The 27,821-nt window shown below is 43.8% G+C and overlaps 1 protein-coding gene across 1 annotated transcript in view; it reads right to left on the bottom strand.

Annotated features, from left to right (window-relative positions):
- Positions 1-27,821, bottom strand: part of HORMAD1 (HORMA domain containing 1) — a 974,569-nt gene that overhangs the window by 884,408 nt on the left and 62,340 nt on the right. Inside the window, exons 5-6 of the mRNA XM_086947457.1 lie at positions 24,279-24,503; positions 20,017-20,179 (exon numbers count right to left, since the gene is read on the bottom strand). Of these exons, the coding sequence (XP_086803583.1) occupies positions 20,017-20,179; positions 24,279-24,503 (388 nt within the window). The remainder of the gene's footprint in view (positions 1-20,016; positions 20,180-24,278; positions 24,504-27,821) is intronic.

Here is a 27,821-nt window from a genome sequence, read left to right as displayed (position 1 = left end):
CTTCAGCTCTGAGAGCTACTTTGAGGGTGCTGGTGAGCTACCAGTAGCTCCCGAGCTACTGGTTGGAGACCCCTGGTCTATTTCGTCCGACGGACAAGTAGACATCAAATCACGTCAATAAAACAGGCTGTGGGTACTCTGGGGCTCACAGCCAATCAGAGAAGCCTTTGGAGGCTTCTGATTGGCTAGCAGCCCATAACTGGGCTCTAGACAAGGATTGGCTGAGGGAGTGAAACGTCACTCAGTCTCAGCAAGCAGGAGTTTGCGGCCGCCGCGAGGCAATACATTAAGGTAAAATAAGCACTGCCATAATGCCCGTCATAGCACTTGTGGAGTGTTCTAATTACAGAGCGATCGGAGCAAAATATAACCCTTTTAAATAGAACAGGTGCGCCTGCTGTGAGAGACCGTGTGTAACCTTGTGGTTCCAGAAAGCGCGGGCTCTCATCTCTGCTATTAAAGTGTTGGACAATATAAAACGTGGGGGCGCTGAAGCAGAGGGCCCAGTAGAGCGGCGCTGCAGTACCGGGGGATCCGTAAAAGAGGTAACTCGACCCGGCCTGACCACGGACCTGTGGGCATGGGAGAGACTGCTGATCGATCGGACCGGAGACAACAGAGTATTGGAAACAAGCTGCAGACCGAATTAGCTGGGAGGCCGTATCCCACTGTCCAAGAGAAGTAACTGTCCCTTTACCACAGCCACGCTAACTTTAACTTACTCCACACACTGTGGCACTATCAAGCGCCCCTAACCATCCAAGGGATCCGCAAATCAGATAACATTCTTCCCCCACTTGTTTACAGGAGGCCCCGTTATCCCATGGGCACCCGGAGATCACTGCTGCCGCCGGCTTCCTATCCTCGTTGCTTCAGGGTTGAGTGAGCGAGAGCCGACTGCGGGGTTTTGGAGAGGCTGTGGCCGAGGCGCTAGCAGACCACTAGTATAAACATCACTGGTTTCCACTTCCAGAGAAGCCCGCCAAAGGATCCGGATAGTGCTGCATTTGCATCAAACACGGTAAGGGGAGGAGTCTGATCGGCCTTATCAGCCAACAGCTCTTCACGCTGCGGCCCCTTATTGGTTCGGGTAGGACAGTTCCATCTGTGTGCATTGAGGTGGCAGCCCTACCCCCCTGTTCCCACAACCCCCTCTTCCACCTACCTTCCTGTTACTGACTTGTAAGAAGATGATGATGGGGCGCAGGAGCCTGTCCAAAAACTACATGGTGACTGCAGCTAGCTAACACCTCCATGGTTGTGTGCACGCCAGGGGGTGAGGTGGGCCGTCACCTATATTCTAAAGAGCAAGTCACTGGAATAGAGCAACACCTAAAAGCAAGCGGGCAGAGGAGTGTGTATAGCCTGAAGCTAAATGAACCGGATGCGTTTGGTTAATGTAAGGGAGGGGGGGCGACGTAGCAGGGTGAATATTGCACTTCAAAGACAAGCCTGGCCTGACCAAGGACCCACTGAGTCCCTATTATTGGGGCCCAGTCTCTGCCTGTTTACTATGGCTTGTGACCATTTACCATATCCTCCCAGTACTACTCTGCCTCTGTTTGTAGGGTTTTGAATATTTATATATAGCACTTTCGGCCTTGCATTTCAACTTCACTGTGCCCCTGCCCCTCTCCCGTTTTGTGCTGTTGACGACGATTGTATTTGTTGCCCATGCTGTTCGGCGTAAGTACCCTAGCTCCGGGAGCCCCAGAATTCAGTTAATTCCACACCCGAAGTACCAACAGATGCACCAACCGCTGCTATTGGAGCCAGATTAGAACTCCCTTTCACACCAGATGTGTGACACAGAATTGCCATGTTGGGCAATTCCCCTCACAAATGCGCGACATATTTCCCATTTGCGGGAGAAACTGCTCAATTGGCCAGTGCCGAGTATTTTAGTTGATATAATTAAGCTTGTTGTGCGCATTTCTTTTAAGCTGCCGCGGCGCTGCAGTTTCTTTCTTGAGCTGCCAGGCTTGCTTACTTGCGAAGTGTAAAAGGACACACTCACTGGATAATTAATAGTTCAAGAGGTTGTCCAGATTACACCACGTTGGTAAATCGGGGACGTGAGCTTGGATTAAAAGGCGCATTTTGGGACTCAACAAAATGTTCCCTTTGCATAACACATTTGATTTCCTGTGCAGCTGCGCCAATTTAATAGTGCTACTTTAGAAATAAATGAATGTGACAGTCCATGTGTAAATGTAACTGGCGCTCGTGTAAAGCGCTCCAATACCTTCAGGTCGAGTTAGCGCTATATAAAACCGCAAAAAAAATGGCCATTTTTTTATTAGCACTTAAGGTCTTATGCAAGCTTATTCAGGCCATATTAAAATTCCCCTTGTTCCATAGGGTGAAAAAAAAGAATGTCCTGCTTTTTTTCTTCAAGAACCAAACGCTACTTTAAAGTGCGTTCGTGCGCACTACCAACAGTGCAAGTGGCTGTGGGCACAGGCCATCTGCTTGGTGCATGGATACCCCTTGGGAAGCAAGACCTTCTTTCCCTCCTTTATTGTGCCCCAAGGTGAGACAACCGCACAGGGGTCTGCATGAGGGACATTTCTGCAAGCCACACCGCCCACGGGTATTTCCGCAATATCTGCACACAGCAGCAGAAAAGGGGAAACTTGACCCGGGCGAGAACAGGCAGCGCAATGACTCTATTTGCATTTCAAAAGGTTGAAGCAGTTTTTTCCTCACCTTCTTGTCTGCAACTCAGTGGTGTGGTGAACCCCCCCCCCCTCCCCCGCCCCCCTGCTCTGTCAGCTGGAAGAGGGAGCGAGGGTGCTACTGGGCCCCACTCAGCATGTCAACTTCAAAATAAAGCGCAATTAATTTTACAGTGTTTGAAGTGTAGTGAAGTGTTTGTGTGCCCCAAATAACTAAAATGTTAGGGGGGCCCAAGTTAGCTTCTAAGGGTAGCGCAGAACTACATAGTGGAGCAGGAACTCACTGCTACCTGTTTGCAACTTCTCACTCTAGCCGAGACCGGACTTGCTGCCTTGAGGCATTCTCATTGTTCAGACATCTTTGACTTGTGTTTGATTAAAAATAATCATTAAAACTGCTTTATTCATCAGAATAACGTATCCACGTCCAGTAGACTAGTCAAGTCTTAAAATTACTTTACTAGTGAAATGGTGGTGAGGAAGATATGAAGGGTGCCATTAAAGAAGAAGAGAAGATGCTGATTTCACTTGGCAGCAGTACAACAATCTGGTGGTTTGTTCAGTTGGTATGTGCTAGTTTATACAAATATGCAGAGCTCTGCCAATGAACACAACTAGATCACTCTGACTGTCCTTGTGTGAAACCGGGGGGCCTCCATTTAAATACTCATAGTCTGTGAAAGAGAACCTAACTAGTTAAAAATTGGCTTCCATGCTTAAATTGTGTGATCTTAGACAAATATTTTATTTCACCAAAACTAACTTTTTCTTCATAATCAAGAGAAGCACTTTCAAATGCATGCATTCAGAATACGAGCTGTTCAAAACCCCGTTTTTGAATTAACATAGACTACAATGTTCCTCTATATTCTGGTCACATATAGTGGTCTCATCTGCTGTGCCTCTTGGTTCACTAATGGCACTGTCATCAGTGCGTTACATCGTCCATTCTTCTAGAATGTCAAGACTGATGGTGCGGGCAAATCGATCATGAGGGTTCCGTTTTCTCCTTCTACAGATAGATACATACTTTAGTGAGATTCTAGATCCTTGGCAGGGCATGATGCTTCTGTCTGTCTGTAGGCAAGCCACAGGGTGTTAATTTTTCTGTTGTAATGTAATGTAGTCTTGTAAAGCGCACTGCTGCCCTGAGGCGTCGTGGCGCTGTAGACCGCTGGTGAACCCGTCCTAGCTATCCCTGTGAGATGGTCCCCTCTGTTGTAACTTGTATTTCCATACGATTTCTATATGTTTGAATAAATGGGATAATATTGCTTGTCAAGTTTTTCTTAGCATTATTATTGCAAAGCATTTAATAGTTTACTAATTTTAATAAAACAAAAATATATTACGTTTCTCTGTCAGCCCTTATGTTTGATGTATGGACGGACGGGAGTAGGTGGGACAAGTAGATTTTACAGGACATGTAGATCACAGTGGCATTTTGTCCCTTGGACTAGTAGATTATTTTGAAAATTCCACACCCCTGGATACAAGGCCCCCATTAACCTTGACTCTTGGTGGCCGAGATGTCTGGGTCCTTCTCCTTCCCCCAAGGACCAAATCAAGAGTCTGGGGGTCTGGCTTGATCCCACCCTGGGTTTTCAAGTCCAGGCCCGTAAGGTTGCCTCGACTTTTTATGGCCTTTTGAGGATCTTAAGGAAGGTGTTGATCCTTCTTCCGTTCGAGGCGAGCCGGATCCTTGTTCAGTCCCTGATTCTTTCGCGGCTTGATTACGCGAATGCGGTCTATCTGGGTGCACCTTTAGAGACCATTAAGATACTTCAGTCCGTTCAGAACTGTGCAGCCCGCATGCTCCTAGGGGTACAGAGACATGGCTCGTCGAAGGCTGCCGTCCGGGCTCTGCATTGGTTACCGGTGCAGGAAAGGATCCGGTTCAAAGCCTTGTGTATGGCTCACAAATAAATAACCAACAACGGTCCGGCCATTCTGCTCCCCCTTTTCAGTCAGCATCAAGCACCTAGAGCTGTAAGATCCAATGATCGCAATCTGCTCTCTGTCCCGAGGTTCAAGCGCTCTCGCACAGGCGGTCGACGGTTTGCAGTGCAGGCAGCAAAAAGTTGGAATCAACTGCCCGATAACCTACGGCTTGAACCTAATCATCTATTGTTTAGAAAGCGGCTGAAGACCTTCCTGAGTGATGTTGTTTGGTTATGGGTCGAAGCGCTGGGATGCCTCCGGGTAGCCAGCGCTATACAAATCCGTACTCATTCATTCATTCATGGAGTATCCTCATGCATTCTGATGCCGAGCTGTACATGCTCTTGTTGCACACCAACTTGGCAGCCGCATTCTGGACCATCTGCCGTCGAGTGAAGAGGTAGTCGGCCATGCCCACAAAGAGTGCATTCCCATAGTCAAATTAGTTTATGAACAAGGCCTGAATGATGGTTTTCCTACACTCTAGAGGGATCCATAGAAAGATTCTTTTTAGCAATTTTAGTGTCGCAAAGCTTTTCCCACGGACATGGTCCTGCATGATTAGTGCATTGTCAACAAGAATGCCTAGGTTTTTTGCAACCTTTTTGGGTGCGGTGCCTTACCCAGTGATGAGGGCCACCAGGTTGCAATCCAGACTACATGTGCTCCTCCAAAGATTAGAGTCTCTGACTTGTCTGCATTCAGTTTCAGACAGTGGTCAGTCATCCAGGCTGCCATTTTCGAGAGGCAGCTGGTTAGTCTGATCCTCGTATCTTTGTGTCCATCAAGAGCAATCAACAGTTGTCTGTCGTCTGCGTAAGAGCAGATACTGATTCCTCATTTTTTGCTGATCTTAGCTAGCGAAGACACGTAGACATTAAAGAGGGTAGGACTCAATGAAGCTCCCTGTGGGACACCCTAGTTAATGGGTTTTCGGTTAGAGGAACAAGTGCCCAATTGTATAGTCTGAGTTCTGTTGCTTAAACAGGAGCAAAGCCACCAAAGGGCTTTAGATTATTTATATACCCTTTCCATGAAGGGTTTTCAACAGGAGGTCGTGTGAGACCGTGTCGAAAGCTGCCGATAAATCCAGCAGGATCAGGGTGTAGGCTTTACCCTGGTCGATCAAGGATCTAATGTTATCTAGTACTACCAGGAAGGTGGTTTCAGTGCTATTGGTGGCTCTATTGCCAGTTTGGGTTGGGTCCAGGAGCTCATTGGTCTCGAGGTAGTTGGTTAGTTGTTTATTTACCAACGTCTCTATCACTTTAGATAGGTATGAAAGCTGAGATATTGGTTGGTAGTTTGCCGGATTTTGAACATCTGTGCCTGCTTTTTTTTTAGTAGGGGAACTACAGTGGCTTTTTTCCAAATCTCTGGAAATGATGCAGTGTGTAAGGATTGGTTAAATATGTGAGTTACGTAAGGGCATATAGTTGGTATGATCCGGGAGAAGCTAAAGTGAGGGCATGGATCTAGTGGGGACCCTGATTTAACTTCAGCCACTGCTTTTGCAACCTTCTCCTCTGTAAAAGGGTCGATGTTACTGAGATAGGATTGGGCATCAGAGTGAGGGTCTAAGGTTTCCAGTCTGTATCATCTGGTGGGTGCTAATTTCTGTATGAAGAATAAATCGGAGATTTCATAAGCAAAACATTTTCTGATTGCCTCACAGCCCTCTATTGAGGGGGACAAGACATTGGACAAGCTAGATAGACTACATAGCGCTTTAACTATTTTGTACAGCTCTTTAGGTGAATTGCTATTGTCGTTTACACGCTTTGCAAAGTAGGTCTTTTTGGTGTTTTTAATAGCATTATTGTAGATTCTCGTTTCCGCTTCATATGACCATCTATCCATGTCTTGTTTGAATAGTCTCCACTTGTGCGCTAGTGCTTTGCACTTTCTCTTCAGTATTTTAAGATCGATTGAGTACCATTTTTCAGATGTTGTTCTTCCTTGGGATTTGTTCCCTAGTCTAGGGGCACATTGGTCCAGCGTATTGGAGATTTCTGCTTAGAAGCTTTCTGTGCTCATTTGTACAAGCTGTGACATCAGTGCATTTGGGTCATTTAGAGAGAAATGGTGCTCAAATGTGTCAGGGGCTACTAGCCTCCAGGCTCCTTTTACCGCTGGTGATGGTGTTTGAGAGCAGATTAATTTTACTGGTAGGCTTAAGGGTAAAGGAAGTGGTCTGTCCACGATAGAGACCTTACTTCTAGTGTGTTGGTGTATTCTATATTGGAAAACAAAAGGTCCAGATGTGCCCGGCAATATGTGTAGGTTCCATAACCCACTGTTTTATTTGCAAAATCTGTATGTCATTGTCTAGGTGTTTGGCCACGGGGTTGTAAGCATCTTCAAAGTGAACATTAAAGTCTCCTATTAATATATAGTTCTTGTGTTTTGAGGATGAGGGAAACAGCTGAGTAAGAAGTTGAGCGTTGATATCCGGTTTATTACCAGAGGGTTACGGATAATTGCCCCTCCCCCCCCCCCGAGTATTTTATGGGCAGCGGTTAATATTTGGAATGCTAAGATCTCGTACTTCCCCAGCTAAACCACTGTTTCAGGGAGGCATGCGAAGCAGTCCTTAAAAAGCAGGGCTATACCACCTCCCTTCCGGCCCATTCTGTCCTGTCTCAATCATTTGTAGCTAATTGGTAGGGCAATGGCAACGTCTGGAGAGTTCTTGCCATCTAGCCATGTCTCCTTGATAAAAGGCTAGGTCGGGCTTTATCGCTGACATTTGCACACATGTAATGCCTAATTGGCCAGAGAAGAGCCTTAACCAGTTTTCAGAACCACTATGTCTCAAGGGATTAAGGCCATTGAAAATTATTTCTGTAGGTCTTTGCTAGTGTCAGTCCCAGAACAGTTTTGGTGTGTGTCAAGCTATGCCAAAGGGGATGATTGCTTGGCTCTCTTAGGAAAAGAAATCCACAATGGTTCTTTTCTATTTTTTTACTTCCAGGTAGCTATAGTAAAATCTACCAATTACATTCAAAGATGTACCAATACACAAAAAAATACACTGACATACATAAGAAATATCATATGTTCTTCATAAATATAAAATTAATTGGACATAGAAACAATAAAGAAACAAAAAGCGGGAGCCCTCTATAGTTTCCAAGTTTTAGGTGGAGAGCAATTCTTTTATATGGAACACTCTACAACACCACCGACACTCCAAATCTGCTCCCTCAAATGTCTGTTTTACTTGCAGAGCTTTTAAGCATAAGCATAGAATTAGCTTAGTACAATCAATGGCAAACTGGAAAAGTGACAAAGCCTTTTACCATTTTTACAGCATACTTCTTTAAGTTACCAGCCAAGGCACATTGTTAGAGCTTTGGAGTGGTAAAATATTATCATAGGATATTCATAAATCACAGTTCATAGAACATTGAAAAAATAAAAGATATATTAAATTTCACCATAATAAACTTTTTAATATAATGGTTTAAACAAAATTCTTCCACCACCTAAAAAATGTGTAGCTCATTCAAATTGCATATAATTGTTCATGGCATTTTGGCCAACCATTACGAAAAGGTAGAGATTAATTTAGTCTTCCAGTTTTGCAATATTAATAATTGGGCAATGAGCATGGAAACGTATTAATTAGTAAATGTTAGGTGCTGAGTCCAATGGATTAAAACCATAGGTGTAGCGCTATTTAATAATTTTGTTTTCAATAGGTTTTCACAATGTTCGAAAACGGCATTTAAAAAATAACCTTATCCAGGACAACAACAAATAATATGAGACAAATTTCTCCTTTTCCCAGAATCACAATTGAAACAATTCCCTGGGTATTCAGAGTTAGTATCATTCAGAAACATTGGTGTATGATAAATTACACTCCGCAGTAATTGGCCACTCTTAAAATAGTAAAATACATCTTATTAGTTTTGTCTACATATCTGATGTTATAATAACATTTTCCTCTGTTTCCCATTTAATGGAGAATTTGAGGAAAATATCAACTTTCTTTAAACAAACCAAATAGGTTATCCAAGAGCTAGCTGACATCAGCCCTAGGTTTTCTATTAAATCCATTCTTAAATCCATATTCAAGCCCAAACTTACTTGATTAGTACCTAATAGTAACCAATATAGTTCACTGAAAGACTTCATCGACCACCCACTAAATAAGTTTATCACCATTGACTAAAAGTCTGACAGTTCATAAAAGTCATTGATTTGGCCATCTGGAAATTGTCACTTTACTTAGGAAAGGCAAAAAATGTTGTCTCGGATTTAAAAAAAAATATTTAACCCTTTACAAATGTTTCTTAGGTGAATTTGATAATGTCTTAATTTTGAATCTATGGGACCGATTACGATGGCTGTCCGTCCGCCATTGTAGCAGGATCGGGACTGCCTGCCTGTAATGCGGCAGTCCCGCACCCCTAATTACGATGCCACCGCTGCGGTCGCATCTGGCAATTTAACATTGCGGTGGGTGTTGCTGGCTGCAGCACCCGCCGCAATGTTAAATGGCCATGTTGTGCATTTCCCTGCACAACGTGGCAGGCACCGGGCAGTGCCTGCCACCTTTTGCATTGAAATGTGGGTACCCCCCAGTGCACAACTGGCCCCCCTAACACAGAGGGGGCCCGTAACAGGTCCCCCGAAGCCAGCCTTCACCAGCCTTTCCTTAGCGGTTCCACCGCCATGGAAATGTTGGCTGACGCCAGCATTGTGATTGGGCTATAGGTGCCTGCTAGGCACCGCCACCATATCCCCGTTCTGATCCGCTCCACCAGGCAATCACAACGATTGCCTGTAGCAGAAGCATGGTGGGCGCTCTTTGCGCCCACTGCGCTTGCAAAACGATTCCCCCCGCCATCCTGATGTGGTGGGAGGAAAAGGGCATTCAGATGGCGGAGGGACCGCCACCCCACGGCTGGTGGTGGCGATCCCTCCGCCATCGTAATCAGCCCTCTGTTCCTACAAAATCCTTATCATCAACTCAATATCAAAACATTTATATGCAAGATATATATTTTCATATCTTGAAGACATATGTATAAGGTCTCCAAATACAATTGGCCTTATTACAAGTTTGTCAGGCTTCCTGTAGGACCGTGACTGTGGCAGTCCCTGAAACACTACCAAGCCCGCGGGGAACCCGCCTTCCCGATTATGAGTTTAATCAAGGGCGGGCGGGCGCTGTGGCGGCGGTGTCACGGCAGCAGATATGGTAAGCTCATAGGACAGCTAAACAGCATACTGCTGCAGTGACATCACCTACAGCATGGTGTGGCCTGCACCATGTCGTGTATGCCGCACAGTGCACGCACAGTGGTGCAATTCCAAGGTGGCACAACATTGCTGTTTGAGCTGATTTTTGTCTGAGCTAGAAGTGTCCCTTAAAATTTTTATAGTATTATTTTAAAATAAGCTGCGTTCTTAGATAAACATCCTTATGATCATATTCACTGCGGTCTTGGTTTACCTTTTCTGAAGACACAATTTAAAACAGTCTTATTATTTCAGTATTTTTCATATGGATATTTGAGCTGATTTTCCAAAATATTTTTAATAGAGGTTGGTTTGTGCTGATCGACTATTTCTCATGCAATGGTTTGTGCTCTTAAAGCTGCCTTAAAAGCGTCTAACCACATAGCCACTGGCTCTCCCTTCATTCTAGAAAAACATTCGGATATTATTGATTTAAGTTCAAACACCCACTTTTTCTGACATGTTGGTGGTTTTATGACTCTGGGCACGTTACCACTGCTGATCAGTGCTAAAGTGCATATGCTCTCTTTTGTAAATTGTGTTATGGTTTAGCGTTTCCATGATTGGCTATTTGACCCTAGTACAGTGCACTATGTGTGCCCAGGGCCTGTAAATCAAATGCTGCTGGTGGGCTTGCAGCACTGATTGCGCCACCCACAGAAGCAGCTTGTAAAATGTGACTCAGGCCTGCCATTGCATAGCCTGTGTGCAGTCTGGGACTTCCTTGTCGACTTGGCAAGTGCACACACTTGCCAGTCCCTAAACCTTCCCTTTTCTTCATATTAGTCACCCCTAAGGTAGGCCCAAGGTACCCCCTTTGGCAGGTTGCATTGTATGTGAAAGGTAGGACATGCCCTGGTGTGTGTGTGTGGCATGTCCTGATAGTGAAATAGGGCCAATTTAGTTTTTTAACTATTGCAAGGCTATCTGTTCCAATAGAACAGAATGGGGAGTTTGTTTATAACATCTTATGAACATAATGGACCCTGGGAACAAGATAGAAAAGTAAAGTTTAGCACGCCTGAATTCAGAATGTTAAAGTTCCTCTTTTAGTGAGGGTGATTTTTACATTCTGTGTTTAAAAATGCCACTTTTAGAAAGTAGGTATTTTCTTGCCTAACCATCCAGTGTGCCTCTGCTAGGATTGTGTATGGCATGTCTGGCTTTTGGATTACAGGGGCCGGAGAGAGGCAGCGGCTCCAGAAGTCTGATGAGTCAGGGCTGGGCTGAATAGGCCTAGTCTGCATTTGGAGTGGTGGGAGGAGTAACACCTTCACCTGAATAGGGCTATGCCTGCCTTCCACAATGACGGCTCCGCTTCCCCTGTGGTGTGTCTGGAGCCAGGGCTTACACTGACAATGGAGGTTGTTGTGCACTTGCAAAGTGCCCCACAGAACTGGTTTTGGCTGGGTACAGACACTCTCTGCCTTCAAAGTACAAAGGAGTTTTAGATATAAAAAGAGGGACCCAGACCTCAGACTTTAAGATCACTTCAGGGAAATCAAGAGGAAACTTTGTCAAGGAGAAGCTGAGAAGAAATACTGCCCCTGTGGCGTTTGCTGTCTGGGGTTGGCCTGCAGTGGCTGCTTGCTGCTAATGAAAGGAGGAAAAGGACTTGGCTGTTTGCTTTGTCACCAACCTGAAGAAAAGATCTCCCAACGGCTTGAAATTGAGCTTGCCTTCTGTTCTGAAGTCTCAAGGACACAAAGACTTCACCACCAGCTCCCCTGAATTCCTTGCTGGGAATTCCAAACTGCAAAGAGGCACCTGCTGCTGTTCAGGACCTCTAGAGACTGTTTGTCGCTGGGAGCTGGAAAATCGACGCAACATCGAAGAACCTTGACGCACCCGCGCCTGTTTCTGATGCAGCGCCTGCCGCGTCTCGAGAAATCACTGCACGACGCATCGGGTGCAACGATCTCCGAAGTCTAAGATCACTGCACCGATCCCAATGCAAGCCTGCTGTGTGGCTGCATGAAGCCACTCATCGTACCGAATAAACGCATCGCATCGAGGCGCCAAGACTGTTGCATCGTTGGGGGATGCAGTAGGAAACAGACGCATCACCTCCCCACGCAGTAATGGACCGACGCATCACCTCCCCTGCGCTGCCGTAAGGAACCGACGCATCACCTCCCCCGAAGCAAGGAACCAACGCACCACCTTCTTTGCATGTAAGGAACCAACGCATCACCTTCCCTGCGGCCATTTTGTTTGTTTTATGTGACGCATCTAAGGCACTTTGTGAGAAAAGTGTTGCATTTACAACTTGCATTGAACTGAACTATTTCTACAATTTGACAGCCTTATTTTTAATACTGTATTGTGAATTTTTGTTGGTTGGTCTTGTTTTGGTTTAAATAAAGATGACTAATTTTTCTAAACTGGTGCGGTGTCCCTTTGTAGTGTTTTCACTGTATTACTGTATGTGTTCACAAATGCCTCTGCGATAAGCCTGTCTGCTCGTGCCAAGCTACCAAGGGGGTGAGCAAGTGTTATTTTAGGAGTGTATCCCCCTTAACCTGACTAGAAGCAAGGGTCCCAATTCTGTCAAAGGTACCTACCTCTATCAACTAGAGAGCCCCATTTCTAACAACATCTCTTAAAAATATCAGCATTAAATGGTCTGAAAAGCCATTTAGATAGTCCCAAATTTCCACAAACTCAAAAACTGAAGATATAAAAACATTTATACATGCCACGGAGTTATGTCTTGCTGAAGGGCAGGTGTATTATTTTTTAGCCTCAAAACATGACATCCATAGGTCTACCAAATCCAGCACGTTCTCCTATAAAGCTAAAACCTTTGCTTTTTTAAATTTGATTCTGCCTTTGATTGGGTGATGTAGGTCCCAAAGCTGACTGTTCCAGAAAATAACATTTGCTGCCGAAGATTACCTTACCATGTAGTGTTGTAAGAGATTGTAAAAGGTCAGTTAAACAACCTCAGCTTATTTTCTATGGGAGCCTAAAACATGCAGTGGTCAATAACTCGTTACCAATGGAACAGTGAACCCAGACTCTGCTGCCTTCTTTATTGTTTTACCAGCAATGCATTTCGAATCGCAAACGTTTAGCTATGAATATGAATACCTTTTTATGAGCAGCACTTGCCAAAAGAAGTTACTGAAGCCCTGTCCATTTATTTAACATAGCAAATTTCAACACTCTACATATTAGGATGTAGGTCTCCTCCAGAATCGCTGTATTGTGTGCAAGAACTCAAGTATCAGTGACCATAATTTACGCCTATTATTAAGCCCATTCACATTCAATTATATTGAAATGATCTACTACCATGAAGAAATATTTTTACGGTGCTATACCAATTACTTTGAATTGGCGATACAGTTAGTATAATAATCGGTAAGTGTGAAGGGATATGTGCCTGTTTCCCATTTATTGTAAAGTGTGTATCTGTCCTCAATCCAAACCAAACCATCCGTGTAAAACCATTACAGAATACAATACTAGTTAACCTAAAAAGAATTAATAACTGCAAGCAATTTGCATATTAATCCATTATGTGGAATGGGAAAAGTGCAGAATACTGCATATACATTAACAATTTGAAACTGTAAAGTGACTATATAAAAGTGCTTAAATAAATTCCTATTCTCAGACCCCCAGGTACTTTCCGGGCATTTCATTAAAAAATGGTGATCGGGAAAAAATATATAAGCAACTCTCTTGATCTGACATCAACAAAAAATGAATGTTTGCTAAATGTGCAGATATGCAAATATGTATCTTAATACTTTATGGTAAATCTCAAACTGTCCATCTCTTACTTCACCAAAGTGTATTAGACAGCATCACCTACTTCGCCCTGTTTTTAAATTCGTAAACCCCTTAACCTTCATCCAGCCTGTTCTGACAGTTAGTCCCACTCCCACCCTAGAACTAAACGTTCGCATAATCCATCTGCCACGGTGACTAAGTGGCGTTGCTCCCGTTATTCCTCTTAGTCTCTATCCCTCCAGCCCTAGACAACAATACAACCTCATAATTAACAAGCAACAGTGTTTGTCTGAGGACTTGTAAGTGCTTGTGCTTATTTAGCCACTGTAACTAAATGAAACTGCCCCTTCTGTAAAGTCTTCATTCTGGCTTGCTGCAATATAGAGGCTTGAGTACTTGCTGCAGAAAAGTGTGATAGCATGTTTTCAAACTCCCTGCGCCTGGGACTGTTTCTATGGTAATCTCTGAAAAAATCGAAATGAATACTCATGGGAAACTTCAAAATCTTTTTCTTAGTACTGCTTTAGAAAGTATCAATTCTTTAGTCAGAAAAGTTAACCAGAATTGTTGTGGAATATTTGGCACATGATACAAATTGTGATGGGACTACACGTGACAGCAGTATTGTGAGATTTTAGGAATATTTTGAGAGAACATGTGCCCTTAATGGCGAAACAAAAGAGACGACAAGACCATTATTTTCCTCTTTATGCTCTGGGACTCCTGTCATTCTCAGATTAGACTGTCTCGAATCATTTTTCACCTCTTCTTGCGTATTGTGAAGGTAAACTAATTCCTTCTTAGACTGTGTAGCTTGGTCCGTTATTTTAACAGTTTATCCACAGTCCGATATGCTTTGCTCCATTTCCTCGACCTTGTCCATATTCCGAGCCATTTTGTCATCCATTTTATCTAGGCCCTCGTTAACCTGAGCTGCAGCGTCTGATGTTGTTTCATTTACTTGACCTCTCCCATAATCTCTTTTAATAATAGAAAATACTTTGCTTCCATATTTTCAGTTCTATTCAAACTAACTATCAACTTGGTAAACAGTGCAGTATTTTCAGGCAGACAATTGGGCTGCCCTCACTCATATCCTGCAATTGTGGTGAAACTTGAGGCGCATCTTTCATCGAATTGAGAGAGCGAAGCTAGATCACTGAACTGTCATCCATTCCTTTTCCCCTTATTCAGCTTTTTCTGCTATTTTATGTGATTGAAACACAGGCAAAACATTCCTTGAGGATTTTTTCTGCACACTCATATCGGAATGGACTGCAGATATTTGGGGCTGGTAGCATTCACATTCATATCTTAAAGTAACAAAGTCATTCTGATCAGTAGCATGAGCTGAGGGGCTGTAAATGTCAACTAAACCGGCTCTCTATGCTTTTAGATGGATTTCCCACATCAGAACATAGTTACATTACACCTTTCCACAGTCCACACACCGTTTGGCACAGAAACTATAAAAAAGGCAGACAAAAAGTTTTAGCCATAAATGACTAAGGGCCATATGTATGACAATGTTCTTTTGAGATTCCCAAATTGTGATTTTTTGCGTATCGCGATTTGAGAATCGCAAAATGCTATGTATGTAGGATTTGAAAATAATTTAGCAATCCTACGTATTCCTTAATTGCGAATCGCAAATTACAATTGCAATTAAGGAATACCTCCCCATTCATTCCTATGGGCCTAGAGGCCCATAGGAATGAATGGGAAGACATTCTCAATTTGCGATTCTCAATTAGAGAATCGCAAATTGAGAATGCAATTTCAAGGGTGACAGGGTGTCAAAATGACACCCTGTTGCACCCCTGAAATGTGCATGTGGCACACATACATGCCCTAAGGGTATGTATGTGCGCCACATGGCACTTTGAAAAATGCATAAAAGTGAATTTTTCAAAGAAATCGCAAATTACCACCAGCTTGAAGTTGGTGGTAATTTACGATTTCTTAAGGCCAAATTGCACTTTTTTGTGCTACTTACATGGCATTTAAGGAATTGCAATTTGCGAATCCTTAAATGCAATCGCAAAATAGGGAATCACAAATTTTGCAATTCCTTATTTTGCAAGGCAGTTTTTCTTTAACCACATCTGTGCGGCCACGATTTACCGCCGGTGCTGAGTCCTAATGAAAACGGGCGGGGTCATGACGGAACGGTTCTGTCATCAGCACAGCCCGAACGATGCTCATGACGGAACCGTTCCGTCATCAGCATCGAAAGGGTTAATACATACCACTAAGCCCAATTGCGATCGCAAACGCCGAAATTCACAGAATTTCGGCATTTGTGATCGCAATTTGGAATGATACATTTAGCCCCCAGGACAGAACTGAGTTACATTGTGCAATATTAGTCTTGTCCTTCAACTCTATATATTTTGCCATTTCATCTGTTATAGAATCCTGGCATTTGCCTGCTTTAATTAACTTTGGCGACTTTGATGTTTTCATAAACATAGATTGTGACTGCACACCACTCCGCAACACCTGTGGCATAATTTGTGTAACTGTCATTGAAGGGAAGAATCAAAATTGATGTAGTTGCGATTGACAAATATTAGTCATTAAACAAAGTTCAGATCAATGGCCTTGTAATAATTAGGTTGCAAAAAAGTCTGATCTTCTAACAAGGCTTCAGCAATGCAATAGCCCAAAAGCTTATTGCAAATCAGAGAGCTTCCCATGTTCAGGACACATTTAGTGCAAACAAACCCTTTCTCGGCTAGCACTGCTAATGCCCATTTGCACACCACAGACACCTTACTGTCTCTCTGTAACGGCGAGGCTGACAGTTCCGTCAAATTCCCATCACCGGTTACTAAATGGACTCCAGTGTTTTTTTTTAGAAGACGTGCAGCAGCCAGGGGCAGGGACCACAATCCAAGACCATGCAAGTGCAACTAGGACTCGGTACCCTGATTGTGCTGCTAAGGGAGGAAGCCGAGACAACAGGAATATACAAGACTGTTCTTTTGTGAGAACAATCATGAACATTGAACCATTACAAGCAGAGCACTGTTATGAAACACCTGAGTAAATGTAGAGAGGCAGCTGTTGCGATGATTACTAGAGTCCCTTTCTTGGGTTAACCATAAATGTTTGCTAACATATCTTTATTTAAAGGTTGAGCTGAAAATAGAGGCTTATTGCTGCTAACAGAAACACTGGGTCCGTCTACCCCCTCTCCCCGGTCATCCTCCTCCCTCTTAAGTGGAACAAACCTTGCTTTCCACCAATGGATTTTTTCTTGAATGCTAATGTGTCCACCACAGACTTCTATGAATGTTCGAAATAGGACCAGCCTGTTCTTCCCAGTAACACCGACCTAAACAAAGCAGCAAAAGTCTACAAATTGACCCTGACCTTTTTATCTGGGATTTTGCACTTTGGAGATACACTCCATTTGATTAGCAGTGGGATACTGCTCTCATCTCCATATATATGCCTTGCAACTTACTGAGAAGCGAAATCCTGGCCAGATGTCCATGGGCTTTGCCTTAGTATTTTCTGAAAGTTTGATCTGTGAGGTAAGCATCATCTAAAGGCTAGTATGCGGCCCGAAAAGTTTCTTCTTCACCCATTGTACCTACATGCAAGGTTCCAGGCAACCTAACCAGTCTAGTAAGCTAGCCGAAACCAGTTTTTACCCCTCAAGCAAGGGTGGTGAATGGATTCCCAATCAACTGCTACGTTAGTACATGTGCGTCTGCTGGATCAGGGACTTTGCAAGGAAACAGGCTCCACTTTATTCACAACCACTGTAATGACTTGTGGTATTCCGAATGTGGTCCATCCCAGACACCCACCAGCCTCTACCGGGTGCGGGGAGAGCAGAAAGTTAGCACTTATATCTGGGGTGACAGAATATGGGTTCCAGGGGCACGGGTGGGCTATGCTTGAAATATGTGCAGAAATTCATCACCCAAGCTCTCATTTGACCTGTGACCCAAATCTTGAACTGTGACAGGAGGTTTTGTCCTTTGCAAGCTCTTTCTCCTTGTGGGGTCACGCGTATCTATGTGTCAGAAACCATTCTGAACCTTTTATCAGCAAGACTGTAACTTCCTAACCTTTGAGCCTTTGGTCTGGTTTCAATAGTAGATATTGGGGCAACGTAACATCACTTTAAGACACTAACTAGGGTTCCATGTGCATAAAGCAAACAAAAGACTTTTGTTTAAAATTCCTGGTTGCTTTCCTAGCTATTGGCCCATTGAACATTCATTGTTCAGATATCAGTTATAGAAACATAGATAATTTGTGCTGCCATTAAAAGCTGTTAACATTAATTGGGAACTGAGATAAACTGTGCATGGGGAAATGAAGATGAAAGACCTGAAGGATTATTTGCCAAATTAGACTTTTGAAAACTGCAGGACTGAAAATTACCCTGCTTGGAATCCCTTTTAAGTTTTCAAGCATTCTATAGAGTTGAGGTGTCCCGACTTTAACATTTCTGATACCAAAACAATGCCAAATGTATCTCTATTAGTGCTGAGGTAACCAAACTGTGCTTAGTGACATGCCACGTTTAAAAACACTCTGAAGAAGTTGCATGTAACTTGAATTAATGGTGCCACTAAAATATCAGTGTTTGGGTGAAAGGGACAAAGGGCCATATGTATGAAGCCAATCGCAAACGCTGAAATTCCCCCTTGCAAAATAAGAAATCGCAAATTTCGCGGTTCCCTATTTTGCGATTGCATTTAAGAAATCGCAAATTGCGATTCCTTAAATGCAATGTAAGAAGCACATAAGAAAGTGCGATTTGGCCTTAAGGAATCGCAAATTACTGCAATTTACAATTCCACTTAAAATGCACTATTTTGCCATTTTAAAAGTGCCATGTGGCACACATGTACCTTTCAGGGGTGCAACAGGGTGTCCTTTTGACACCCTGGCACCCTTGAAATTGCATTCTCAATTTGCGATTCTCTATTTGAAAATCGCAAATTGAGAATGCATTCCCATTCATTCCTATGGGCCACTTGGCCCATAGGAATGAATGGGAAGGTATTCCTTATTTGCGAATCTCAATTTGCGATTCGCAAATAAGGAATATATGGGATTTGCAAAATTATTAGCAAGTCCCCAAAAAATTGCAGTTTGCAATTCTCAAATTGCGATTCGCTGAAAATCGCAGTTAGAGAATCGCAAAATTATTTTCATACATATGGCCCAAAGGAAATAATGTTTGAAAATATTTGACCTGCTTGTGTTCTGGGCACTTGACAGATAAGTTCGAACTAGGCCAGGGAGAAATTTTAATTATGTTTTTGAAATCCGCGTAATTTTTGAATTTTCATGTTATGTAAAATTAATTGAAGTTTTGAATGACCCAATTCAGCAAAAAATATCTTTCAGAATGGTAAATTTTGCTTGAAATAGTCTTTTGCCAGTATCTTGCAAGACATTTTTAACTTGAAGTGTACGCTTGAGTGAAAAGAGTTATGCGAGATACAGGCAAACCACATTTTGCCCTAAAAGCATATTTTACTTATTATTATTATTATACTAACTCTTCGTTGCAGCATCACCTTACTGACACCCCCTCAGGTTGCAGAGCTGAAGGAAGCAGCTCCTTCAACATATCACTGGTTAGCCAGTAGGGTAAATCATGAGAGAGAGCACAGTGGACAGTCCACAAAGGGAAGGGTCATTTGAAAATTCAAGGCCTGAACTCTTGAACTGGATTCAGTTGAGTTTTGAGCTAGGAATATTCCAAAAATGTTGTACACAATCATAACCTTCCTATTCTGCATAACATTTAACGATGACATGAAGACACAATACTTTAAATGAATACTTGGCCATTTCCTTGTAGTGAGATAATTAATTGACTTCTAGTGTTTTCTTATACTACACTTCCCTTACATTTTGTTCTTCCGATTTCATTTTTGATAGTTATTCGATTTGCAGAAAGAGTTACATAACTAAAATAAAGAAATCATGACTGTTAGATTTGCTATATGCAACAGCACAGCTTTTGGCATTCAATCTGCCACTTTCTCAAGGTCACTCCCTTCGCATCTGAAACTTATTCTTCAGTCATCTCTTTCAGGAAATCTCTGCTTTTCTAGAACACTTGGCCAATCCTCATCTTCCAACTGTAGTGTATTAATTGCGCCACAAGACAATTCAGTTTGTAAAGTATGCATTGAAAGTTCTTTGAAATAAGGGTACATCGGGGCAGTGCTCCAGTGTCAGCTGTTATTTGATGCATTCCAGATGGTAAGAAATTTGTGTTTGTCACTCTGAATAGCAATATGACGAAAGATTAGGGCCAATCAAATAAACGTGTCTGAAGAAATAAAATGGAAGATTTTGTCATCATGTACAAATACCCCAGTACGTTCTGCCATCCCATTGGAAAACCATGAAAACCTACCCTGCTTGTACAAGAAGAAAGAAGGGCGAGAGGCATCAATAGCCACAGAGATGGGTCCGATGTTAGCTACAGCCTCCTGAAGGGCCGCTTCACTACTTGGAAGCATTTTGGCACTGGTGCTGGTGGCAGCCTTTCTGGAAGGATCGTATTTGCAGACACCATCCTGGAAAGATATGCACAAGGGAAGACAGATCATTGCATTATTCATTAATTTCTAAGCAAGTCCTTGCCACTCCATTCCATTGCCTTCACTGCTTCCCATTTTGAACAAGTTCTGAATCTTTTCCTCTGGGAGAAATTTGGGACAATCCAATTTTCCTGAACTCTCCACAAAGTTTTTCTTAGGAGTCCGCTACCTGCGCTAGCAAATGCAGGGGTTGCGAGTGCCTAGGCAGCTTAGTCTCCCATTTCACCTCATGCCTTTTTGTTTCTACCACTTCATTTCATGCCCCACAGTGTCATTATGCAGGTTCTGTTTCATCCTTGCTTTCTCTCTTTATCACCATCACCCGTCTTTTTCTTCCTCCTTTCTCAAAATGTTCTGCATTTCTCTTCCATGCTCTGGGCTAAAATCTGATGATGAAAATGTTATGCTTGCCTAAAATGAGTGTTGGTGCCTATCACCTGCAACTACCTGAACAAACTATCTCTGAGATTAAGCTGATATTTAGGCCGCTTAAATTTGGACTCCAAACAAAATGGATCTGGACCTGTGCTTGAGCTGCAGAGTTTTAAAACATGCCTGCTGTGTTTGTCTGGAGATGCTAACTAAAAGGGTCTTGGTTTAGTCAACCGAAGTCAGTCACATGAAGGTGAAAACATCTTACCAGTTTGTTTAGGGATACAATTGCTCCGTGTTTAGCTTTCTTTTACTCTCATCCTGCTAAAACGTCTGAACTGAAGTTTTAAAATTGACAAACATTTAATTTTCAAAGATTAATCAAGGCAGCAATTTTAAAGTGACTAGTGCACCAGAGCATGGCAGTTTTATACTGTTGGGAATGGGAAGATGTGGTGCAATTTAGGAAACCATGTCCCCGCCAGCTTCCACACAGTATGGAAAATGTTTTTTGCTCCCACATGTTTAAAGAAAATGTTGTTGAAAATCAGTCTTTGCCATCTTTCTTGGCTCATAATAATTTTTCTTTCCTTGTAAAAGGAGAGGAATTATTGGCCCCAGAACTAAACACGATTATGATGGTAACTAATGTTATTAACGTTTGTAGTAGTTGCTGTAATATTTGTATAGTATAAATATTTTTAGGTTTTTGTTAAAAAAAAACAAAGTACCCCTCTTTAGCCAAAAGGCATGTGATGAATTTTACAAGCTGGAACTTATAATTATCTTGTTAAAAATAGACTTCTTTTTAAAATGTTTGAAAAAACGGGCTTGTGTGATAAATCCTTTTATAACTTCACATGCTTGAATAATCCCCACTGTCAGGCTGTGAATACCCCTAGTAACCTTAAAATGCAGCAAACCGTGTTTAAATGGCCATAGGCCTAAAGCAGCTTTTATTTAGTAACACACCACCTCTCGAAAAGAAGAAAGCTGCCCTCCTAAAGAGGATGAGCCCTTTTCTGCGGATGATTCCATGAGGTGTTTTTCCAGACACTGCCACAAAGGCAGCATCTCTAACCGGAGTTCACCACTAAAGCACCTTCATCCACCTCCCCGAAGAGTAAAACTAATTCTTCATTCGAAGTAGTGTCAAAAAGAGGTGAAGACCAGCCTGCTCATAAAATAGAGCAAAAAGTCTAGCTCCACTGACATCAGTAATCAAGACTAAACTGTTGTCGAGGAAGTCCCTTCCGTCAATGACAAAGAAGACATTGTCGAAGACATCAATGCAGACAACTGTCTTGCCAGCAAAGTCCTCATTAATGGCTCGATGACTAAGAAGAGAGGGTCAGCCATTAAAGATCTCTGCTTGGTTGCCAATACATGGTTTGGCCTAGAGACTGAGGTCGGCAATCAAGGTCATGCCTCAAATACTGCATGTAGTCCAGCGCAATGGAATTGCACTAAATTCCAGAATCAGAGGAAGGAGACTATGAAGAGGAGGAAGGAGGAGCATTCTTTCAGCATGGTTTTGAAGATATTTAACAAAATAACATTTAAACTGGAGGCTGTGCAAGAGACAGTGGGTCATCATACGAGCCCAGGCGCCAGCACTATGAGCCTCCTAATTCAGGTGTCAGATGCATTGATAATGACACTGGTGCAAATGATGGAAAATTTCCAAAGACTGATTTCTCAACCGCAGCATCTTTATACTTCACTGGATTCTCCAGCAGGATCACCATCATCTCCACCACATTGCCCAACACCTCTTTGGCACCTCCGCTGGAACCTCAGTGACAAGTATCTTATCAAATCTTCAACGCAGACAGACACTGAAGTTCAGGTTAACGAGTGCCTAGATAAAATAGATGACACATAGTACCTTGGCGCCAATTAGGATGGGAGAAGAAGGTTACCCTGATATTGATCAGGTATTGGACATACATGAGGAGGAAGATGAAGCCATAAAGGAAGAGCAAGAGGAGGATCTCGAACTAGTCTTGAACCTGCTCCAATAGGAACAGTCCAGGCCAAACTGCCAAGCCGGGTTCTTACTGAACCAGAACACAATCGTCCCAAGACCAGTTTTTGCCTATTGGGCCCATTCATTCACGTGCAGCATAGTTCCAGTAGCACAGTGAGCAAGGGACCCATGTCTGGGCTTACCCATACCTCTTTAATAACCAGTGTCCATGGTACAGATAAAGCAGACGTGGGATGTCAGTGGGATATAATGACTCCATGCCTTCTCTAGTTTCAAAATGTTTCATGCCTTTTCCTGTAAACCTCTATGGGTCCCACTGGAAGATTACTTTTTTGTTTTTTGGTAATAAATTAATTTACAAGTCAAAAACATACTCTTCACAACATAAAATAATGTTAAACTACCTAATAAAAGTATAGATGTGTTGCCACGCTCCGTGATTAAAAATATCATCTCAGTGCTCTACAAAAGCGTGATAGTTCCTTATAGTTGTCCATAAATCAAAACTTATTAACCGTGTACGGAGTAAAGTAAGGCAATACCATAGTTAAGATGTAATATATGATCCTCAGAAATACCACAATTGTGTTTTTTAAGTCTCCTTTTTGCACGGCCTTGTGACTTACTAATACGTTTTCTGTTTGAGGTATACACTGGGTTTCAGAAACGTGAATTATTATGATATCATAAGAAGCAAGATCTTGTGGCATTACTTCCTTGGTATTCCGGGTCATGGTTCCTATGTGTCACTTCTGCTGATGTCATTGAGGTCACAGGGTATGTGATGTTACTTCAGCTGACACTTGGATGTTTTTCAGGAATCTAACTCGGGTAGCATGAGCCACGTTCTACAGTGTTTCAAGTTTCATATCCAGACCTCTCACTGAGGACATGACCCAGTAATCATATGCTTACACTCAGGCTAGACCTCTACTTCCCGAATCACGAACGTTACCTTCATGACCCTCCAATCTAGATGTCTCACTCTGAGTTCGTTCTTTGCCAATCCACTTTTCACTTCCCCTAACATTTGCTTGATTGTTTCTAACATCAAGGCAAAAGATCAGAAAAATCAGAAGCACTTCTTGGAACAGATATCCCTAGCGCCAAAGAATTTCATACATATTGATAAACCTTCTAAAAACAACCTATCTGGGCTTTAGACAAGACTCTACCTGTATCTCTTTTGAATAATTACAAAATGCAGATTACTTCATTCTCTTTCCTTCTGTCATTTTCTTTTCTTTTTTTCTCTCTGTGATTGTGTTTCACCTGAAAAGGTCCTGCATAAAGCTTGACTGAGGTCAGAGGGCGGGCTTGAAAGAATTCCACATCCTGGCTAACCCGGTGTGTTTCAGTGAGGACCAAGACTTACATCAAACAGTGCGTTGTTTTGTTAAATGAAAAGCCCATGAATAGAAATTAAAGATTAAGCATATCTTCACGGTCTATAGACCTAATGAGTATAAGCACTGAAATGTTGTGTCCCCTGCGATATGGAGCCGGTAATTCTCACTGTAGCATAAGGCAGTTGTGGCCTTTAAGACTACAGCACTTTGCATGATGGCATTTTTCAGTAAATATTTACAATGTTAAAATCAAATCTAGAAGTCGCAGTTTGTAGTTTGCAGCTGGCTATCAAACATTAACTGCCTGCTAGTGCCATACATCACATGGAGCAAATTGTAAGCCATGTCGGGTGCACTTACAAACCTTGGCAGTGTAGGGGTATGCAATGTCAGAGTCAATGCCCTTGTTCTCAATGACATACGTGAAGGCCAACAAAGGTAGCCCACCGTTACAACCATGGTTTCCATAACTCCCTGAGCAGTCAACCAGGTTCTGAGGGCTGAGGGACTCCAGAATTCCTTGCTTTAGCTTCAACTGTCCTTCAAGGACTCCCGCAGCGCTGAACGCCCAACATGAACCACAGCTGCCCTAGAAGACAAATGCAATGGATTATAGTTAGAAAAGGGACCTACCATGAGGGCCTTTGGCCACATATAAAGACAAATGCTCATTTATATAAATCGAAAGGAGGACAACTTGTATGAACATATTCTCCCTCTGAGAAACACTGACAGTAGTCTTAGAATTGGAAGTCATGTGTTCCCCCTTGCCACCCTGCCAAACAAACGGTTAAGTTTATAAGTATAAAAGGGGACAAAATGCATGGCAACAGCCACTTTGTCAGACATATTAACAGTTTATAGTCAGAAAAACTGGATGTTAAGTTTGTATCACAGTGATCTTACTGGCACAGCATCAAATGTGTAGGCAGAGTATTGCAGACATGAACCATAAGTGACCTGAAAGATGTATGTATGTAAAAGCAGAGACTTTTAATTGACCTACTGCAAGCTGGGCACGGCACAGGCTTTGCCGCAGGGCCCGCCAGACCCTGCCTACAACTCACCACACGCACCCCCACCCCCTCCACGCCGTACACAGTTTTCGGCCAGGCCCTGCACGCATCCCACAACAGCAAGCCAACCTGCCACTGTGCATGGCCTTCAGCCCTGTGTGAGCAGGAATTAGCTGCAGCATATGGTCGCAAGGGCAGACCCTGCACCTACCACCCGGCTGCACACAGCCTTCAGAAAAACTAGGACTGCAAACCCCCAACTTAAAAAGTAAATAAAATGATGTAAGGGGTGGTCCCACTAGGCCCCACCCAAAAGAGCCAGTTGATCAAGGTACTCATATCCAGCCCCCTTATACCTTATTGTTTTAAATTATTATTTTCAGAACATGAGGACCAAGTCCTGAGTCCTGTAATAACAGCAGCAACATTTTCGTTCAGGTTGCAACAAGTCAATCAGAGCGCAAGCTCCTATGGGACTTGCTGGAACCTCTCGGTCCCACTGGAACGAAGCAGCTGACTGGAAAAAAAAACGTCTCTGGGCTGTTTTTTTTTAAGGTGCCTGCCCATGGGATTTACACAGGAGGCCTGCAAACCCAACCATCCAAATATCAATACATTTTGAACTGTAATTTCTCAAAAACTACTGAGCAAATTTACACAAAGTCACAAAAGCATGCTTTTTAGGTCGAGGACCTAAAGGCTGCGCCTGCGCAGTCTGGGGTCGGAGAATTAATGTCCCTTAGTAGCGCTTTGGAACCCGCCTCCCTGCCCTGTCTCCTCCATTGGCTGGCTTCCTAAACGGAGGCCAGCCATTGGAGGAGAGATGCGTCACTCCGATTTAGCCCCGTCTTTTTCGGATTTGGGGGCGTAAGCTTTGCTGTTCTTTAGACAGTGACGTTGTCTGTCACTCAAAACAGCAAAACCACGCCCCCGAATCCGAAAACTTCGGAAGCTGGTGGGCGCCATTTTTTCTCGTCTACGGTGAGGTGAGGTGAGGATCGATCGTCTTATGCCGCAGGACCCTGCCGCCGCCTCTTCTATCCAGTCCCCCACCCTCCTGTCCCCTGGGCGCCCGGAGATCACTGCTGCCGCCGGCTGCCCCGGTCTGTTAAACTTTTGCGGACTACACTGCATGTCTTGCACACCTCTCAGCCCTGCAAAATGGTAATGCTGCCAAATCCGCTGTAGGCTGCAACAAACACCGCACCCTCCCCTCCTAGCTTTCCAATACATTTGTCCGTGTCTGTTTCCCGCCCCCTCCCGCTGTCCGTGTCTTTTTCCCGCCCCCTCTCGCTGATGAGGTCGCCGCTCCCCACTTGCAGCTTTGATGTGGATTAAGCTCTCAGGTCACATCATCAGTGCGACCTGTGGAGTGGAGCACCCCCTACCTCCTCCGTCTATCTCGCAGAGTCTTCCCGATCATCCCTTCCGTTGCTGATTTCGGGTGTCTCCCTCGGCAATGTATCCCAGGCCGGGCGGCTGCACCTTTGTTTGCTGCTCCCAGAAGCAGGCGTGTTTCTCTGCTGCTCTCAGCCCCCCAGGCCTGGCAACACCGCCACTTCGGACTGTCCCGACACCTCGTTTTTAGTATGTCTTGCCTCTAATGTGGTCAGGAGATGTTGGTAGTATGACCATGAGCGTGCCTCGTAGATTCACGGGGTGGAGGAGGGAGCGGGCACACTGTTAAAGAACAGGGCATTCGTCACACAACTGCAATGAATGGAAGACAGGGGGCATTTGGTCAGTGGTTTCTCCGGCTTCTGCCGCACTGAGTGAATAATCCGGTATAAGAATAGAATCTACAGCCTGTGTTCGCATGGTGTTGTGTGTTGACAGGACAGACGGTTTCCCCCTGCCACCAGTGATGTGACGTGGCATCGCAATGTGAAGCAGGTAATCTCACCCCCACATCAGCCATGCGAAGCCTTGGGTGTCCCCTCCCCCCCCCACACAATATAATGCAAAGTATGTGCAAACGTGGACTAGTATTCACAAAGTACACTGTAAACGACCTCCCATAGAGTTACCTCGCCTTTGGAACTAGTTAATGCTTAGTTTGCATTCTGGAAACATTTCCGGAGGACTCCTGAAAAGCTGTCGCAGCCCCCAGGAGCGCTCACAATCATAACCCTTTCGACGTGCACTAATGTACCTTGTAAATATGTATTGACACACGTGCACTCAGCAAAACTGCGTTTCTGCCCGCTAACCTATGTATGCGTTTGGCCACACCGCCACCAATCTCGGCTGTCTTACCTCCGCATTATCACCCTGGGTCAGCATTTTCTCCTGCCCTGTGCACCATTACATCTCTGCCACGGCCAGGGTGGAAATGGGCCGGTGTAATGCTCGTGAACACTATATTCATGCACCAGCCTTCCATAGCATCTCTACTACATATTATTACAGATTACTGGTGGAATCGTGCATGTGTGTAAACCAATGCATGAGTGGATTCAAACCATGAATTTACTCTGTTCAGAAGTAGAACAAAGCTGCGCACCTGGCTCGTGACTCGGCCCCAGTGTGTGTGTGAGGGTGCAGCAGTGTGTGTGTGTGTCTGTGTGTGTGTGGGGGGGGTGGTGGCAGGCTCTCCCCTCTCTCGGGCCTCCCACGCAAGGCTGAGGCTGCCACCATCACCACCCGCTCTCCAAGACACCCCCTTTAATTCCAAGAGCCCCCTGCCGTGGATAGAGGTACGTGTCCATTTCTTTCTACGAGTTTCGGGGGTCCTTCTTGGAATGTGCTCTCTGCCAGGTTGGCACCTCATATGTCAGAGACAGCACCGCACCGGAGGCACTGCTAAACTAAAGGTCTCCGTGGCCGTATTAGGAGGAAGGTCAATGCCACCGACAGCTCGGGGGCATTAATGCGGGTTAATAGTGCCCGAA

This window comes from Lissotriton vulgaris, chromosome 12, assembly GCF_964263255.1.
Source record: "Lissotriton vulgaris chromosome 12, aLisVul1.2, whole genome shotgun sequence".
Taxonomy (NCBI): Eukaryota; Metazoa; Chordata; class Amphibia; order Caudata; family Salamandridae; genus Lissotriton; species Lissotriton vulgaris.
This window is presented reverse-complemented; position numbering and strand designations above follow the sequence as displayed.